Here is a 20241-nt window from a genome sequence, read left to right as displayed (position 1 = left end):
GAGTTAGTTTTCTGGGTCGTTAGTGTAATATATAAGATTCTCTGTGGTTCGTGGACCTCTTGTTGTCGAACATTTAAACATATCTGACGACGAACTCTGTATTCTCGTTCTCTACTCTCTCCGTTAAACTGAGGGGACTACCTTGATCAGGTTGGTGATATTCCTGGTAATACAAAAGTATTACATTTCGCAGACCACTTCGACAGGACATCATGCGACATTTTGACAGAAGCATCTATTCCCGATGGAAAGTTGATGGATATGTTTACACTGCTCTCTCTCGGACAGCCGAAATCTCCTCCATTATTGATGAGGGACTGTCACGATAACAAACGGCCCAACAACAGTATTCACACCACTGTTATACAACATTATCATAACGAAGCCAACCTCAGTGATCTCTTCAACAGTGTTGTAACCAATCTGATGTACAAATATGTTTCATAATATATATTTTAACATTACAAATGTTGGCAACATATCCATATGTCATATAGTAAAACACGTGTTGTTTTAATATATACAGGGTGTCCCAAAAAACATGTCCCGACTTTGACAGGTAATAACTTTTGCAATACTAAACTTTTTTTGAAAATTCAAAATGCTTTGGAAAGCAGGAGTATCCTAATTTAACTTAATTGGGAACACATGTACTGATTACATCATCAGTACGTGTGATGACGTCATAATAGAAATGATGACGTCATCGATGATGTCACAATTCAGTGACTTTCCAGCAACATGAAGATTCAGGCTGAAATTATTGAACTCTACTATGCGACCGGAAAATCCCCTACTTTAGTGAATGAAATGTTACGAAAACGTCACCCAGGTATGCAGTCCATCTCCAGGAAGCAGATTTACAGAATTGTATCAAAATTTGAAGCTCATGGATGTGTGTACTGTCACCGATCGCAGGAAAGGAAGCAGTGGTAGACGGAGGAGCGCTAGATGCGACGAGAACATCAGTCAAGTGAAGACCATCATAGAGGAAACACCACAGAGGTCCATCAGAAAGGTACTGTCTGACATGAACCAACATCCAAGTAAATCATCAGTGCAAAGGATTCTGAAATTCGATCTCAAATTGACACCATACAAAATATATGTAATGCAACACCTGAAAGAAAGTGATATTGCGTCGAGATTAACATTCACGAACTGGGTGCTGGAACACGACGACATTTTGGACAGTGTGTGGTTCTCAGACGAGGCTCACTTCACATTGAGTGCCCAAGTGAACAAGCAGAACATGAGGTTTTGGGGGACATCCAAACCAGACTTATATGAAGAAAAACCTCTGCATAGTGACAAGGTAACTGTAGGCCTATGGGCAGCTTTAAGCAGACATGGGATCATTGGACCCTTTTTCTATGAGTCGGCAGGCGAAACGGCTACTGTGACGTCAGATCGATACATTCAAATCCTCAGCAAGAGGTTCATACCAGCACTGAGGAGAAAAGGACATGAACTAAATGGTGTGTGGTATCAGCAAAATGGGGCGGCACCCCACACAGCAAATCGAGTGTTGACCTGGCTAGCAGACACTTTTGGCAATAGGCTGATATCGTTGCGTACTGACATTGAGTGGCCACCTCATTCTCCAGACCTGAACCCGTCAGATTTTTACCTTTGGGGCTACCTCAAGGACCGTGTTTACATTCCTCCTCCATCTAATCTCCAATATTATCCGGCCAGACACATGCAGGAATGTGGTGAGGAATTTCAGGGACAGAATTCAGCATGTCATCGAAAAGAAGGGCGGACACCTCGAACACATTCTTTGACTGAAATTATCAATTTTCTGAACAAATCGCAAAATTAGCGAAATGTCACTTTCTCATGAATTTCAATATAAGTACTAACAAAAAGATATTATGTAGGGTTGTTATATATCGTTGTACTAAGCAGATCATTACCTTTCTTATGGTATATACATCGAATTCCTCCGTCTATTAAAACATTTTTTATAAAGCGTCAAACTCGGGACATGATTTTTGGGACACCCTGTATGTATATATTTACAATAAACATAGTAACACAAATGACGACATGACTCGTGCCCCGATCGGGCCTAAAAAATCACGATCTACGGCACCCAATCGCCTAGCCAGAAATACCCACAGCTTATACCGCTGCGCCACATCGGCGTTCTTGAAAAGAACGTTTCAATGGCACAGTGATGGTCGGTCCAATACCCTGACATGACCATAGTGACAAGTCGTCTATTAGATGATAAGAATACCTGAATCGCAATGTATATACATGTATACACGTATATACGTGTATGCGAATTGTACCTACATCACAGTACAACTACGACAGGAAATTCAAATCCTTACCTTCGTATCAACAACACAAAGTACATACATGTATTATGATACATTGTGCTAATAATTAGATATATAAATGTAACGCAAATGACGAAGGAAGACAACTTTATGATTCGTGCCTTGACCGTGCCTCAAACTCACGACCTACGGTAACCAACCCCAAGCCAGAAATATACATGTATATACGTATTCATCGTTTATTTATCTTAAACTCAGCATACAAAGCGGCAAATAAAAAGGTCACATCGATTGCGTAGCAAACATGCTTAAAATGAGACCGGTGGCATATTGCAATTGCAAATGTTACTAACAATTATGTTAAGGTACGCCAAGGGCCTTAACAAGTATTTTAGAATTATGCTTTAATTATTTAATATTAACATTTCTTGCAGCGCTACATATCTAATTGTTTTATTTTATTTTTAGACTTGTGTATGCACAAATATTTGTTTTTGTTGCAGGTAGACCACATAACTGGTTTCCAGCTGCAAGTCATTAGATAATCAATATATGTTAGTGTATTGATAATTATTAAAATGTGGGACACATTTTCCCTAAGGGGGGAGTATGTAACCCAGGTGTTATATACATATTTATATATATATATATAACATAGTATTGTACGTTGTATACCTGTCCATGTATACATAAGTATGCACTGTGTATGTGTGCGTCAAGTCCCTGTGTACGTGACATGTTGTTTATATGACCCTGTCAAAGTACCTGTCCTGTGGAATGTAAGGTACGTTTTGTATGTGTACAAAGTAGCCGGACCAGTCCGACGTGACATGGACACCAGCATGAACGCAACTCAGCAATTAACACCTGCACTTGCTTTGCACGCTCGTTGCGTTCCCACACCTGTCTACGTCACTTCCCTTCTGGCTTTCTATCTCTCTCCCTATCATTCCATTGGACGTCGGCGCAAGCGGTCCAGCAGCGCAAAGCACCCATATCGGTCATCGAGAGATTACTGAGCTGAATTTGTCGCCATAGAAGCCTGGTAAGTTGACATAGTAGTAATGGTGAATGGTGTGTGGAACTCGCGTTCGAGACTGGGTGAGTGTGTTCGATTTGGAAGACTTTGTGAGTAAATGTTTGTCTCGTCTTTGTAGGTTTCAGGACCTGATTAAACATCAACTGAACAACCTCTTCTGTGTCTCTGGTTTTGTATTCCACACCCCGGTGACATTTATGCTAATAAAGTTATTTAGGAAATTATAATTGCCTTACAACGTGAACATTAATTCAGTCAGTGGAATTGGCAAAACTTAAATATATGTTTACAGCCCAATCCAAAATAAATGTCTCGTTGGTAGCATCGTGATTGATGTCCTCCAAAAAAAGGTTAGTGGGAACTCCTCTTCTGGTCATCGCGTAAGAACGATAAATGTTTGAACTCTATTATCATATCCAACATTTCCGTCCACTCATCCCTAACCTTTATAAGTTGTAAAACCGTAGATCTGCTATCAATGAAACCAAAGTGACCTTTGCTTTTAAAGCTCCTTTATCCTCATATGGTTCATGATGTCTTCCCTTATAGTTGATTCTATTACCTTACATACGACACCGGTTAGACAGACTGGTTATACAGGCTGTTTAGACAGACTGGTTAGACAGACTGGTTATACAGGCTGTTTAGACAGACAGGTTAGACACACTGGTTCGGTACCTTACATACGACACCGGTTAGACAGACCGGTTATAAAGGCTGTTTAGACAGACTGGTTCGGTACCTTACATACGACATTGTTGGACAGACTGGTTTGGTACCTTACATACGACACCGGTTAGACAGACTGGTTCGGTACCTTACATACGACACTGGTTAGACAAACTGGATAGACAGACTGGTTAGACAGACTGGTTCGGTACCTTACATACGACACTGGTTAGACAGACTGGTTAGACACACTGGTCTGGTACCTTACATACGACATTGGTTAGACAGACTGGTTAGACACACTGGTTCGGTACCTTTCATACGACACTGGTTAGACACACTGGTTAGACAGACTGGTTAGACACACTGGTTAGACAGACTGATTAGACAGACTGGTTAGACAGACTGGTTAGACAAACTGGATAGACAGACTGGTTAGACAGACTGGTTCGGTACCTTACATACGACACTGGTTAGACAGACTGGTTAGACACACTGGTCTGGTACCTTACATACGACATTGGTTAGACAGACTGGTTAGACACACTGGTCTGGTACCTTACATACGACACTGGTTAGACACACTGGTTAGACAGACTGGTTAGACACACTGGTTAGACAAACTGGATAGACAGACTGGTTAGACAGACTGGTTCGGTACCTTACATACGACACTGGTTAGACAGACTGGTTAGACACACTGGTCTGGTACCTTACATACGACACTGGTTAGACAGACGGTTAAACGGGACTGGTTTGGTACCTTAACATACGACACTTGGTTAGATAGATGTTTAGACAGACTGGTTGTACTTACATACGACACCGGTTTTTAGACCGCGGTTAGACAGACTGGTTAGAAGGACTGGTTTGGTACCTTACATACGACACGGTCCGGACCGACTGGTTAGGACGAACTGGTTAGACAGACTGGTTAGACAGACTGGTTAGACACCATTGGTTAGACAGAATGGTTAGACCACCATGGTTAGACAGAACAGGTTAGACACACTGTTTCGGACCTACATACGACACTGGTAGACAAGGACTGGTTAGGACAGACTGGTTAGACAGTACACTGGTTAGACAGACAGGTTAGACACACTGGTTTGGTTACATTCATGACGACACTGGTTAGACAAAACTGGCTAGACACCTGTTTTGGTACCTTACATACGACACTGGTTAGACAGACTGGTTTGGTACCTTACATACGACATTGGTTAGACAGACTGGTTAGACACACTGGTTAGACACACTGGTTTTTTACCTTACATACGACATTGGTTAGACAGACTGGTTAGACAGACTGGTTAGACAGACTGGTTTGGTACCTTACATACGACACTGGTTAGACAGACTGGTTAGACAGACTGGTTCGGTACCTTACATACGACACTGGTTAGACAGACTGGTTAGACAGACTGGTTAGACAGACTGGTTCGGTACCTTACATACGACACTGGTTAGACAGACTGGTTAGACAGACTGGTTCGGTACCTTACATACGACACTGGTTAGACAGACAGGTTAAACAGACTGGTTTGGTACCTTACATACGACATTGGTTAGATAGACTGGTTAGACAGACTGGTTTGGTACCTTACATACGACACCGGTTAGACAGACTGGTTATACAGGCTGTTTAGACAGACTGGTTAGACAGACTGGTTAGACAGACTGGTTAGACAGACTGGTTTGGTACCTTACATACGACACTGGTTAGACAGACTGGTTAGACAGACTGGTTAGACAGACTGGTTAGACACACTGGTTAGACAGACTGGTTAGACACACTGGTTAGACAGAATGGTTAGACACACTGGTTAGACAGACAGGTTAGACACACTGGTTCGGTACCTTACATACGACACTGGTTAGACAGACTGGTTAGACAGACTGGTTAGACAGACTGGTTAGACAGACAGGTTAGACACACTGGTTTGGTACATTACATACGACACTGGTTAGACAAACTGGTTAGACACACTGGTTTGGTACCTTACATACGACACTGGTTAGACAGACTGGTTTGGTACCTTACATACGACATTGGTTAGACAGACTGGTTAGACACACTGGTTAGACACACTGGTTTGGTACCTTACATACGACATTGGTTAGACAGACTGGTTAGACAGACTGGTTAGACAGACTGGTTTGGTACCTTACATACGACACTGGTTAGACAGACTGGTTAGACAGACTGGTTAGACAGACTGGTTTGGTACATTACATACGACATTGGTTAGACAGACTGTTTAGACAGACTGGTTAGACAGACTGGTTAGACAGACTGGTTAGACACATTGGTTAGACAGACTGGTTAGACAGACTGGTTTGGTACCTTACATACGACATTGGTTAGACAGACTGGTTAGACAGACTGGTTTGGTACCTTACATACGACATTGGTTAGACAGACTGGTTAGACAGACTGGTTAGACAGACTGGTTAGACAGAATGGTTAGACACACTGGTTAGACAGACTGGTTAGACACACTGGTTAGACAGACTGGTTAGACACACTGGTTAGACACACTGGTTAGACAGATTTGTTAGACACACTGGTTAGACACACCGGTTCGGCGCTTCCTTGCGTTCTCCTGTTTTTAATATAGCTGTTAAATTTGCGCATTTCCACTCTTCCGGTACTTATTGATGTTTGGAATATCAATGAGATCGGCTTACATATGGCATCGCATGTTTGTTTCAAAACTCTTGGATGAATTCTATCTGGTCATGGAGATTTGGAATTTCACAAATTAAACAGTTTTGTTCGCACTTTTCCCGGAGTAATATCGAGTCTGCTAATAGGTTCCACTATTAGTTTTTTTTCTAAATCGGACATTACTTTGTTTGATTCTCTGGTAAACACCGTTTGAAAGTAGCCCGCCAGAACATTAGCCTTTCTAGATCATATACAGTTATGCCTTCCTTGTATGGATCAGTGTAAAGATTAGAAATGTTTGCCTTTATTGAAGTTTAAGATTTTGCGTATTGCCAGAATTGTTCAGGGTCTTCTTTAACTTGTTGCGCCATTTACCTCTCGTGCGATTTTACAGCCTTTCTGGTGAGTGTCTTTACTTGGTTCCCTGCCCTGCTTTATCGTCTGTAATCTTTGTCGTAAACAAGTACCTAATGGTATCAAGTATGGGCCGCACACAAATTCTGTAGGTTTGTCTCTGTTCAATGAATTAGGAATATTTAGTGTACGTAGCATTACATAAGGTTTACAATATGTACCATGTTTGTCTTGAAATCAGTTGAAGTCACTGTTAGAATTCATCCTGTTGAATAATAGTTCACTTTCTCTCATTTTTATTGACACTCCTACCATAGATTACAAGTTTAGCTTAGGTGGGATTTTGGCACAATGAATGTAATTTTGAATATCCCCGATTAGGTCATAGTTCACTGTACCGGCTACCAAGTCTGGCGTGCGTCCGATTTGTCTATGTTGAGTCCCATCCACGTGTCTATAACCTGTGGATATTTTACAGTTAATAAAACATTGCAAAATGTTAAGGGTCTTCTTGTCTGTTTCCATTGTTATTCGTCCAAATAGGCTCTCGCACATATTTGAGCGTGTGGATGCTCGCAAGTTAAGAATCAATTTCACAGCGTAATGTTGGAAGGTTTCTATTTTTTGTTAATCACTTTTAATCATGTTCGTCTACATTTCGCATTCATATAACAATGAATTATGGACACAAATAAGTATATACAATTAATACCCATCCGTGTAAGAGTGTGAAGCATATACTCTCTAGAACACACTTCTCAATAGCTGCAGTGCACTTAAAATCAGACGATATTGTTATGCCAAGTATGTTTCCGATTCTGTTATTTACAGCTGGGAGTTGTTAATTTTCCATGGGAAAGACAGCAATTTCTGCGAAAGGTGAAGTTAGAGCTTATTAATGAATTAAAGCTAATCGGACTTGTGGCTATTAAAGTAATATCGTCTGCTAAGCATGGACTACAGCATTTAATGGAAAGGACACGGACATCGACCTCTGTATATGAGGATAAGACACATTAAAGTTTAGATAACTCATGTCGGACTGACCCTTACAAAGGAAACCACATTAATATATGTATAACATGATTGGTGAGCACGTCACTACAGGTTCCTCTGTACGAATTGTATAGTTACCAGTCCCTCCAAGATGGTATAGTTTCTGGAACACCCCTGTATGTTACACTGTATCGAAGGCCCTATACGTGTCAAGAAACGCAACATGCACTTTACTATTTTGTTCATTTTGGACATAGGGAATTCTCCTAAACTTTGTATACATATGGCTTTATCATGATGGATCACAGGTCGAGTCCGAACCCCCTTTTTAAATTCCATTTTTGCAGGAGTTATGGCCCTTTGCACTTAGACGATTCTCATAGCTATAATTGTTTTCCGTATTTTTGTTGCTACTGCTTTTGCCACATCATATAGCTTGATATATAACTTTACCTTGATGTATAACTTTACCTTGATGTATAACTTTACCTTGATATATAGCTTTACCTCAATGTTTAACTTTACCTTAATGTATAACTTTACCTTGATATATAACTTTACCTCAATGTATAACTTTACCTTAATGTATAACTTTACCTTGATATATAGCTTTACCTCAATGTATAGCTTTACCTCAATGTATAACTTTACCTTAATGTATAACTTTACCTTGATATATAACTTTACCTCAATGTATAACTTTACCTTAATGTATAACTTTACCTTGATATATAACTTTACCTTGATATATAACTTTACCTTGATATATAACTACCTTAATGTATAACTTTACCTTAATGTATAACTTTACCTTGATATATAACTACTTTAATGTAAACTTTACCTTGATATATCACTTTACCTTGATATATAACTACCTTAATGTATAACTTAAATGGTTCATATTCCTTTTACAACTAGCTGGAGTTATACCACACCAAATGCCATGATACCATGCATCCACATATGACCTCAGATGTTGTGTGGATGCTCTACCAACCAACGAACCAGCGACAGAAACATGACGCTTTTCATGTGGTGAACATGTTTACATTTCTATGGATATTACCGTACAGGAAAATGTGTTTTCTCCTGTGGGCCATCTTCTCCACTAGACTATGAAAAGCAGGATTAATGTGTGATTTTGATGTAGAGATGCATATCTTGTTATTCACGTGTGAAAATGATGTACTTAATATACGTAAATTTTAAGGGAAACCGTGTTTTTATGTAAATTATAAAAAAAAAAAACAGCCGGTGCGTTGGAAAAGAAAAACAGTCCGATACATTGTCGGAAAAAAATGCATGCGAATACTTAATGCGACCCAAATGTGTTTTCTGATGTAGAAGTGTGAACAGTGTTTGTAGAATTTATATGCGTACTAAATAGTTGTGACGAGGGCGAGTAAAATTAGTAGACGGCTCATTTCGTCCTCGGTTCGCGGCAACTTATTCTGGTTTTAAATTTAATTGTGGGCGTCTATATCGGAGATTTCGTGTGGCTACTCACGATGTCATAAGATATACATTGATGTCACTCCCCTCTCCATGTGTAGCATGAGTGTGGCGGTCAGCAGTCTGGCATTAGTATAAAGCTGCTCGTGCTTTCCCGTTTACCAGTGTGGAACTCCAGTCTGTTTTTCATTCGTTTTGTTGGCGTGGAAACCATGGCAGTTAAACAATTGTCTGTCTTCAATTGGAACAATGGTCTGTCTTCAGTTAGAACAATGATCTGTCTTTAGTTAGAACAATGGTCTGTATTCAGTTGGAACAATGGTATGTCTTTAGTTAGAACAATGGTTTGTCTTCAGTTGGAACAATGGTCTGTCTTCAGTTGGAACAATGGTCTGTCTTCAGTTGGAACAACGGTCTGTCTTCAGTTGGAACAATGGTCTGTCTTCAGCTGGAACAATGGTCTGTCTTCAGCTGAAACAATGGTCTGTCTTCAGTTGGAACAACGGTCTGTCTTCAGTTGGAACAATGGTCTGTCTTCAGTTAGACAATGGTCTGTCTTCAGTTGGAACAATGGTTCGTCTTCAGTTGGAACAATGGTCTGTCTTCAGTTGGAACAATGGTCTGTCTTCGGTTGGAACAATGGTCTGTCTTCAGTTGGAACAACGGTCTGTCTTCAGTTGGAACAATGGTCTGTATTCAGTTGGAACAACGGTCTGTCTTCAGTTGGAACAATGGTCTGTTTATAATTGGAACAACTGTCTGTCTTCAGTTGGAACAATGGTCTGTCTTCGGTTAGAACAATTGTCTGTCTTTAGTTGGAACAATGGTCTGTCTTCATTTAGAACAATGGTCTGTCTTCAGTTGGAACAATGGTCTGTCTTCAGTTGGAACAACGGTCTGCCTTCAGTTGGAACAACGGTCTGTCTTCAGCTGGAACAATGGTCTGTCTTCAGCTGGAACAATGATCTGTCTTCAGTTGGAACAACGGTCTGTCTTCAGCTGGAACAATGGTCTGTCTTCAGTTGGAACAATGGTCTGTCTTCAATTGGAACAATGGTCTGTCTTCAGTTGGAACAATGGTCTGTCTTCAGTTGAAACAATGGTCTGTCTTCAGTTGGAACAACGGTCTGTCTTCAGTTGGAACAATGGTCTGTCTTCAGCTGGAACAATGGTCTGTCTTCAGCTGGAACAATGGTCTGTATTCAGCTGGAACAACGGTCTGTCTTCAGCTGGAACAATGGTCTGTCTTCAGTTAGAACAATGATCTGTCTTTAGTTAGAACAATGGTCTGTATTCAGTTGGAACAATGGTCTGTCTTTAGTTAGAACAATGGTTTGTCTTCAGTTGGAACAATGGTCTGTCTTCAGTTGGAACAATGGTCTGTCTTCAGTTGGAACAACGGTCTGTCTTCAGTTGGAACAATGGTCTGTCTTCAGCTGGAACAATGGTCTGTCTTCAGTTGGAACAATGGTCTGTCTTCAGTTGGAACAATGGTCTGTCTTCAGTTGGAACAATGGTCTGTCTTCAGTTGGAACAACGGTCTGTCTTCAGTTGGAACAACGGTCTGTCTTCAGTTGGAACAATGGTCTGTCTTCAGCTGGAACAATGGTCTGTCTTCAGTTGGAACAAAGGCCTGTCTTCAGCTGAAACAATGGTCTGTCTTCAGTTGGAACAACGGTCTGTCTTCAGTTGGAACAATGGTCTGTCTTCAGTTAGACAATGGTCTGTCTTCAGTTGGAACAATGGTTCGTCTTCAGTTGGAACAATGGTCTGTCTTCAGTTGGAACAATGGTCTGTCTTCGGTTGGAACAATGGTCTGTCTTCAGTTGGAACAACGGTCTGTCTTCAGTTGGAACAATGGTCTGTATTCAGTTGGAACAACGGTCTGTCTTCAGTTGGAACAATGGTCTGTTTATAATTGGAACAACTGTCTGTCTTCAGTTGGAACAATGGTCTGTCTTCGGTTAGAACAATTGTCTGTCTTTAGTTGGAACAATGGTCCGTCTTCATTTAGAACAATGGTCTGTCTTCAGTTGGAACAATGGTCTGTCTTCAGTTGGAACAACGGTCTGCCTTCAGTTGGAACAACGGTCTGTCTTCAGCTGGAACAATGGTCTGTCTTCAGCTGGAACAATGGTCTGTCTTCAGTTGGAACAACGGTCTGTCTTCAGCTGGAACAATGGTCTGTCTTCAGTTGGAACAATGGTCTGTCTTCAATTGGAACAATGATCTGTCTTCAGTTGGAACAATGGTCTGTCTTCAGTTGGAACAACGGTCTGTCTTCAGTTGGAACAATGGTCTGTCTTCAGCTGGAACAATGGTCTGTCTTCAGCTGGAACAATGGTCTGTCTTCAGCTGGAACAATGGTCTGTCTTCAATTGGAACAATGGTCTGTCTTCAGTTGGAACAATGGTCTATCTTCAGTTGGAACAATGGTCTGTCTTCAGTTGGAACAACGGTCTGTCTTCAATTGGAACAATGGTCTGTCTTCAGCTGGAACAATGGTTCGTCTTCAGTTGGAACAACGGTCTGTCTTCAATTGGAACAATGGTCTGTCTTCAGCTGGAACAATGGTCTGTCTTCAGTTGGAACAACGGTCTGTCTTCAGCTGGAACAATGGTCTGTCTTCAGCTGGAACAATGGTCTGTCTTCAGTTGGAACAATGGTCTGTCTTCAGCTGGAACAATGGTCTGTCTTCAGTTGGAAGTGATATTGAGAGGATGAGCAGTGTCTGGAAAACTAAGCAGGCTACACATCACTTGGGCCAATATTAGGAAGCTACCAGAAAGTTGTTTCCAGAATTTTGTCATCATTATTAGTTGAGATTTAGGTGTAAGTGATAACGGGTGATATTTGTAGAAGGAAGAAAGTGTGGACTTATTTGGTGTATTCTTTTTTTTATTATTTGTTTCAGAGGGTAAAGAACATTTGATAAGTTCACTGAGGATTTTCGGCATACGGTGCCCTTGTGGTGGGCGTCGAAATAGGACAGAAGTCAGATCAACGCCCATAGTATTACTTTTTCTTGGCATAATAGACAAATTAGTTCATTTAATTCAAGACTTATCAAGTCTTACACGTAATTATATATCTCGCGTGTCTCCGCTTTGCATCGCATTTAGAATAAGTCGACATGTGGTATGTCTTTGCCATACACAAACGCATGCACGCACAACCACACACACATATAGATGTATTGCATTTTTTGCCAGTGAAATATAGAAATTTACCAAACTAATAAAACTAGTATTTTCACCGCTTTGATGTATAACTATTCAATACCCTCTATATATCAATACATTATGTAGTTCAGAATTCCAACCAAACACCAACCCCCCCGACCTTACCCAACTTATCGAGAATTAAACACAACAACAAGCTAACCACAACAACACACTGTATAACTTGTTTATACCAAAACACAAAGATATAAGTATATATGACAGCATATGGACTTTGTGAAAAAATTACTTTGACGTTGCCAAATCAACATATTTTTTCTTGAAATTTTTGTTGGAATGTAAAATGTGTGGTACATATAGATTCCATTGTGATAGCTTATGTTCAACTTTTGTCAGAAATGTTTATTACGCTGCCGCCACCGGAAAAGTAACATCTATGTTCCACTTAGCGACTCCGTCTCAAGCGAGACAAAGACAAAATGAGACCGCGGTAGCAAATGGTTCATGGACTAAGGGAGACAATTCTCAATAATCATCCCAATTTTAGGTTTATAATAAAAGATTAAAAAAATACTTTTCAAATGCTCTAACTACATGTACATTGTATTTGCTCGCCGAAAACTTCATATGAATAGCAGTAAGATAAGTTGATCAGAGCAACATTTGTAATCCAATACCATCGTCCTATAAATAAATGCATCGAAAACGGACATAAAGGTATCGAATTCATCGCTTGGTCCCTTTCTATTAAATACTTGTTTAAGTATACACGTTTGGAAATAGAGTAAACAAGATAACATACAAAATATGACATGAACAACATGACATAGATAACATGACAAATACAAAGTGATATCAATAACATGACATAAACAACATGACAGAGAATATGACATAGATAATATGATATCAACAATATGAAATAGATAATAATATGACATAAACAAGTTATAGTTATTGAATAGCATTACGAGTGTATCCGAAATATTTGTTGAAGGGGCGGGTACGAGGCGCGTCAGCGCCGAGTCCCCCGCCCCTTCAACAAATAACTCGGGTACACGAGTAATGATTTCAATAACTGGCTTGTACCATGGCACCTCCCACTTTGTGTCAATCAAATTCTAGTTCCTTTGTCATTGACCAATCATATTCGACCGCACCCGCTTTCCCGCGGTGAGATTCTGCAGTACGGAAATCATCTGTCAAATTCCCACGTTGCGACACAGTACCATAAACTTTCCAATAGGAGAGTTGTTATTTAGAAAAAAATGTCGGATTTGGGAAATTTTATAATTGGAGACGGCGGACTCGATTTGCAAGAACTGTCCGCCATTAACGACTTCGACTTCGAGTTATTTGGAATATCGGAGGACGATATTAATCTTAGCCAAATCGTGGATAATTTAGAAGTTACGGGGTCAGTAACTGACGAAGATTTAACACTTTCCCAAATCTGTGATACACTGGATATCAAAACTGAAAATGAAACTGAAAACGTTACTGAAGGAGCAGCTAGCAAATCTAGTTCTGATGCTAGACGTTTCCGAGATGCCGTAAGCGATGAAGAAATACGGGAACTCATCAATAGTAACATTAATTTGAACACAAAAAAGAACACTTCGTGGGCTTTTGGAGTTTTCGAAATGTGGAGGAAAGAAAGAGATAATGTTCCAGAAATCTTGGCAATGACGGGTGAAAACCTTAATTTTTATCTCGGACGATTTATTGTGGAAGCTCGGAAAAGAGACGGCACAGAATACCCATCAAAATCCTTATACCTGATCACGTGTGGCCTGTTACGTTACCTGCGAGATAATGATGTTACTGATAAAAACATTTTGGATGCCAATGACCACAGGTTTGCCGAATTTAGGAAAATTCTGGACTCCCGAATGAAGGATTTGTTAAAAAGGGGCATAGGCGGCAAAACAAAACAAGCAGAACCTATTCTTCCCGAGGATGAGGCCATTATATGGGAAAAGGGTATATTTGGTGACAAAACAGCAGATACCCTCCAATGTACAATGTTTTTCTATAACTGTAAATTGTTTGGCATGAGAGGCCATGACGAACACCATGCACTTGAGTGTGATCAGTTCATTATTGGAGAAGACTCTAAAGGAAAGTACGTCGAGTTTGTGGGAAGAGCTTCGAAGACATTCAAAGGAGGACTCGCGCAGCGAGAGATCGACATAAAGAATATCAGACACTACAGTAACCAAGGTGAGTAAAATATATAAGAATTAGAAATATTAGACTATTTGTGAACTATTCTATTCACTAATGTGTTAATCCTCAAATCCGCAGTCCGCATTCATTAATTATAAATGTACTGCTTATACTGTCTCGCAATAGTTGTATTATCATTAATGCACTTTTAAAAGCTTTCAAAGAAAAACAGCCGCTTAATTTTAACTGTATATTATTATTATCACAAGTTTATAATGAAGTATTCTAATATTTAGATCTTAACCATTGTAGGTGAACGCTGCATAGTCGATTTGTATGAGAAGTACCTGCAGGTCCTAGTCTCTGGGAAATTCTACAGGCGCGCATTACCTGGCACACCTCCGAGGTTTGGGAACCAACCGGTAGGGGTTAATAAACTGAGAAATCTTATGAAAATTGTTTGTGCACGCGCGGGATTAAGTGGAAATTATACCAATCATTCGGGAAAACGCACATGCGCAACACAACTCTACATCGCCGGGGTTGATGAGCAGGAGATCATGAACAGAACTGGACATAGGTCAGAAAAGGCTGTGAGAAAATACAAGTCAGCTGACGAATCGGTGTTACGCAAAGTATCCTCAGTGTTAGATCCTCCACAGAAAAGAAAATGTCCCGAAAACAAAACTCACCAAGAAGAGCCCACTGCCAAACGTGCTACAGTGCCTCTCAGTGATATAAGTAATCTCCCGACAGGAAGTCTTTTTAACAACTGTCAAGTTACTTTTTAATGTCGGAAACAAGTGACCTTTTAAACGATTTTTGAAGACGTGGCATAGTGACATTAGTGTTTATGAATTTTAAGAAGACATCGGGTATAGTCTTATAACCTTTAAATTGTTTGTTTATAATTTTGTAAAAAATATTACATGCATTAAAAATGAAATAAACACATTTTTTGTTTGTTTTTCAAAATGAACGGTGTTGTAATTTGCATCTTGATTGTAGCGATTTTTCTCTGGGACATGACTGTAAATCGATACATAAACATTGTTTCAGTCTAACTGTGAAAAATAACTTGGAACTTATTGCACAGCTAGGCTCCACCCCAATCAATGTATCGGGGTAGTTAGTGTATGCCTAGGCTCCGCCTCTTCTCGGACTATCGAGATTTATACAACAGTCAACTTCAAAGAAAAATAACCGCAACCATGGTACAACGTGGCATAGATAACTGTTTAGTGACAGGATACTGATGTATGACAGTTAGTGTCTAGTGACAGGATACTGATGTATGATAGTGTCTAGTGACAGGATACTGATGTGTGACAGTGTCTAGTGACAGGATATTGGTGTATGACAGTTAGTGTCTAGTGACAAGATACTGATGTATGATAGTGTCTAGTGACAGGATACTGATGTATGACAGTGTCTAGTGACAGGATATTGATGTATGACAGTGTCTAGTGACAGGATACTGATGTATGACAGTGTCTAGTGACAGGATACTGATGTATGACAGTTAGTGTCTAGTGACAGGATACTGATGTATGACAGTGTCTAGTGACAGGATACTGATGTATGACAGTGTCTAGTGACAGGATACTGATGTATGACAGTGTCTAGTGACAGGATACTGATGTATGACAGTTAGTGTCTAGTGACAGGATACTGATGTATGACAGTGTCTAGTGACAGGATACTGATGTATGACAGTGTCTAGTGACAGGATACTGATGTATGACAGCGTCTAGTGACAGGATACTGATGTATGACAGTTAGTGTCTAGTGACAGGATACTGATGTATGACAGTGTCTAGTGACAGGATACTGATGTATGACTGTTAGTGTCTAGTGACAGGATAATGATGTATGACAGTGTCTAGTGACAGGATACTGATGTATGACAGTGTCTAGTGACAGGATACTGATGTATGACAGTGTCTAGTGACAGGATACTGATGTATGACAGTTAGTGTCTAGTGACAGGATACTGATGTATGACTGTTAGTGTCTAGTGACAGGATACTGATGTATGACAGTGTCTAGTGACAGGATACTGATGTATGACAGTGTCTAGTGACAGGATACTGATGTATGACAGTTAGTGTCTAGTGACAGGATACTGATGTATGACAGTTAGTGTCTAGTGACAGGATACTGATGTATGACAGTGTCTAGTGACAGGATACTGATGTATGACAGTGTCTAGTGACAGGATACTGATGTATGGCAGTAAGTGTCTAGTGACAGGATACTGATGTATGACAGTGTCTAGTGACAGGATACTGATGTTCGACAGTTAGTGTCTAGTGACAGGATACTGATGTTCGACAGTTAGTGTCTAGTGACAGGATACTGATGTATGACAGTTAGTGTCTAGTGACAGGATACTGATGTGTGACAGTGTTTAGTGACAGGATACTGATGTATGACAGTTAGTGTCTAGTGACAGGATACTGATGTATGACAGTTAGTGTCTAGTGACAGGATACTGATGTATGACAGTGTCTAGTGACAGGATACTGATGTATGACAGTGTCTAGTGACAGGATACTGATGTATGACAGTGTCTAGTGACAGGATACTGATGTATGACAGTTAGTGTCTAGTGACAGGATACTGATGTATGACAGTTAGTGTCTAGTGACAGGATATTGATGTATGACAGTGTCTAGTGACAGGATACTGATGTATGACAGTGTCTAGTGACAGGATACTGATGTATGGCAGTTAGTGTCTAGTGACAGGATACTGATGTATGACAGTGTCTAGTGACAGGATACTGATGTATGACTGTTAGTGTCTAGTGACAGGATACTGATGTATGACAGTGTCTAGTGACAGGATACTGATGTATGACAGTTAGTGTCTAGTGACAGGATACTGATGTATGACAGTTAGTGTCTAGTGACAGGATACTGATGTATGACAGTGTCTAGTGACAGGATACTGATGTATGACAGTGTTTAGTGACGGGATACTGATGTATGACAGTGTTTAGTGACAGGATACTGATGCATGACAGTGTTTAGTGACGGGATACTGATGTATGACAGTGTGTAGTGACAGGATAATGATGTATGACAGTTAGTGTCTAGTGACAGGATACTGATGTATGACAGTGTCTAGTGACAGGATACTGATGTATGACAGTGTCTAGTGACAGGATACTGATGTATGATAGTGTCTAGTGACAGAATACTGATCTATGACAGTTAGTGTCTAGTGACAGGATACTGATGTATGACAGTGTTTAGTGACAGGATACTGATGTATGACAGTGTCTAGTGTCAGGATACTGATGTATGACAGTTAGTGTCTAGTGACAGGATACTGATGTATGACAGTGTCTAGTGACAGGATACTGATGTATGACAGTGTCTAGTGACAGGATACTGATGTATGACTGTTAGTGTCTAGTGACAGGATACTGATGTATGATAGTTAGTGTCTAGCGACAGGATACTGATGTATGACAGTTAGTGTCTAGTGACAGGATACTGATGTATGACAGTGTCTAGTGACAGGATACTGATGTATGACAGTTAGTGTCTAGTGACAGGATACTGATGTATGACAGTGTCTAGTGACAGGATACTGATGTATGACAGTGTCTAGTGACAGGATACTGATGTATGACAGTTAGTGTCTAGTGACAGGATACTGATGTATGACAGTTAGTGTCTAGTGACAGGATACTGATGTATGACAGTGTCTAGTGACAGGATACTGATGTATGACAGTGTCTAGTGACAGGATACTGATGTATGACAGCGTCTAGTGACAGGATACTGATGTATGACAGTTAGTGTCTAGTGACAGGATACTGATGTATGACAGTGTCTATTGACAGGATACTGATGTATGACTGTTAGTGTCTAGTGACAGGATACTGATGTATGACAGTGTCTAGTGACAGGATACTGATGTATGACAGTGTCTAGTGACAGGATACTGATGTATGGCAGTTAGTGTCTAGTGACAGGATACTGATGTATGACAGTGTCTAGTGACAGGATACTGATGTTCGACAGTTAGTGTCTAGTGACAGGATACTGATGTTCGACAGTTAGTGTCTAGTGACAGGATACTGATGTATGACAGTTAGTGTCTAGTGACAGGATACTGATGTGTGACAGTGTTTAGTGACAGGATACTGATGTATGACAGTTAGTGTCTAGTGACAGGATACTGATGTATGACAGTTAGTGTCTAGTGACAGGATACTGATGTATGACAGTGTCTAGTGACAGGATACTGATGTATGACAGTGTCTAGTGACAGGATACTGATGTATGACAGTGTCTAGTGACAGGATACTGATGTATGACAGTTAGTGTCTAGTGACAGGATACTGATGTATGACAGTTAGTGTCTAGTGACAGGATACTGATGTATGACAGTGTCTAGTGACAGGATACTGATGTATGACAGTGTCTAGTGACAGGATACTGATGTATGGCAGTTAGTGTCTAGTGACAGGATACTGATGTATGACAGTGTCTAGTGACAGGATACTGATGTATGACTGTTAGTGTCTAGTGACAGGATACTGATGTATGACAGTGTCTAGTGACAGGATACTGATGTATGACAGTTAGTGTCTAGTGACAGGATACTGATGTATGACAGTTAGTGTCTAGTGACAGGATACTGATGTATGACAGTGTCTAGTGACAGGATACTGATGTATGACAGTGTCTAGTGACAGGATACTGATGTATGACAGTTAGTGTCTAGTGACAGGATACTGATGTATGACAGTGTCTAGTGACAGGATACTGATGTATGACAGTGTCTAGTGACAGGATACTGATGTATGACAGTGTCTAGTGACAGGATACTGATGTTAACAGTTAGTGTCTAGTGACAGGATACTGATGTATGACAGTTAGTGTCTAGTGACAGGATACTGATGTATGACAGTTAGTGTCTAGTGACAGGATACTGATGTATGACAGTGTCTAGTGACAGGATACTGATGTATGACAGTGTCTAGTGACAGAATACTGATGTATGACAGTGTCTAGTGACAGGATACTGATGTATGACAGTGTCTAGTGACAGAATACTGATGTATGACAGTGTCTAGTGACAGGATACTGATGTATGACAGTAAGTGTCTAGTGACAGGATACTGATGAATGACAGTTAGTGTCTAGTGACAGGATACTGATGTATGAAAGTGTCTAGTGACAGGATACTGATGTATGACAGTGTCTAGTGACAGGATACTGATGTATGACAGTGTCTAGTGACAGGATACTGATGTACGACAGTTAGTGTCTAGTGACAGGATACTGATGTATGACAGTTAGTGTCTAGTGACAGGAAACTGATGTATGACAGTTAGTGTCTAGTGACAGGATACTGATGTGTGACAGTGTCTAGTGACAGGATACTGATGTATGA

General features: G+C 40.2%; 2 protein-coding genes and 1 long non-coding RNA gene across 3 annotated transcripts; all 3 read left to right on the top strand.

Annotated features, from left to right (window-relative positions):
- The first annotated feature begins 889 nt into the window (after window positions 1–889).
- Window positions 890–1825, top strand: LOC117330676. Its single transcript, XM_033889156.1, has one exon. The coding sequence runs from the start codon at window positions 890–892 to the stop codon at window positions 1823–1825; it is 936 nt and encodes a 311-aa protein (XP_033745047.1).
- A 1310-nt stretch (window positions 1826–3135) lies between these two features.
- Window positions 3136–9233, top strand: LOC117326132. Its single transcript, XR_004532432.1, has 2 exons — window positions 3136–3336; window positions 8942–9233. It is a non-coding gene; the product is annotated as an uncharacterized LOC117326132 (long non-coding RNA).
- Window positions 9234–13898: 4665 nt separating this feature from the next.
- LOC117326052 lies at window positions 13899–15693 on the top strand. Its single transcript, XM_033882684.1, has 2 exons — window positions 13899–14880; window positions 15139–15693. The coding sequence occupies exons 1-2, from the start codon at window positions 13926–13928 to the stop codon at window positions 15615–15617; spliced, it is 1434 nt and encodes a 477-aa protein (XP_033738575.1). The 5' UTR covers window positions 13899–13925; the 3' UTR covers window positions 15618–15693.
- Window positions 15694–20241: the final 4548 nt, after the last annotated feature.

This window comes from Pecten maximus, chromosome 1 (genome assembly GCF_902652985.1).
Source record: "Pecten maximus chromosome 1, xPecMax1.1, whole genome shotgun sequence".
NCBI lineage: Eukaryota > Metazoa > Mollusca > Bivalvia > Pectinida > Pectinidae > Pecten > Pecten maximus.
Note: the sequence above shows the minus strand (reverse complement) of the source record. Positions and strands in the feature narration are given on the sequence as shown.

Excerpts from the sequence above, each read along its gene's own strand:
- LOC117330676 (XM_033889156.1), top strand. The coding sequence starts at position 890 with ATGGATGTGTGTACTGTCACCGATCGCAGGAAAGGAAGCAGTGGTAGA.
- LOC117326052 (XM_033882684.1), top strand. The coding sequence starts at position 13,926 with ATGTCGGATTTGGGAAATTTTATAATTGGAGACGGCGGACTCGATTTG. Across the intron at positions 14,881-15,138 it reads CAGACACTACAGTAACCAAG|GTGAACGCTGCATAGTCGAT; the intron begins GTGAGTAAAATA and ends TAACCATTGTAG.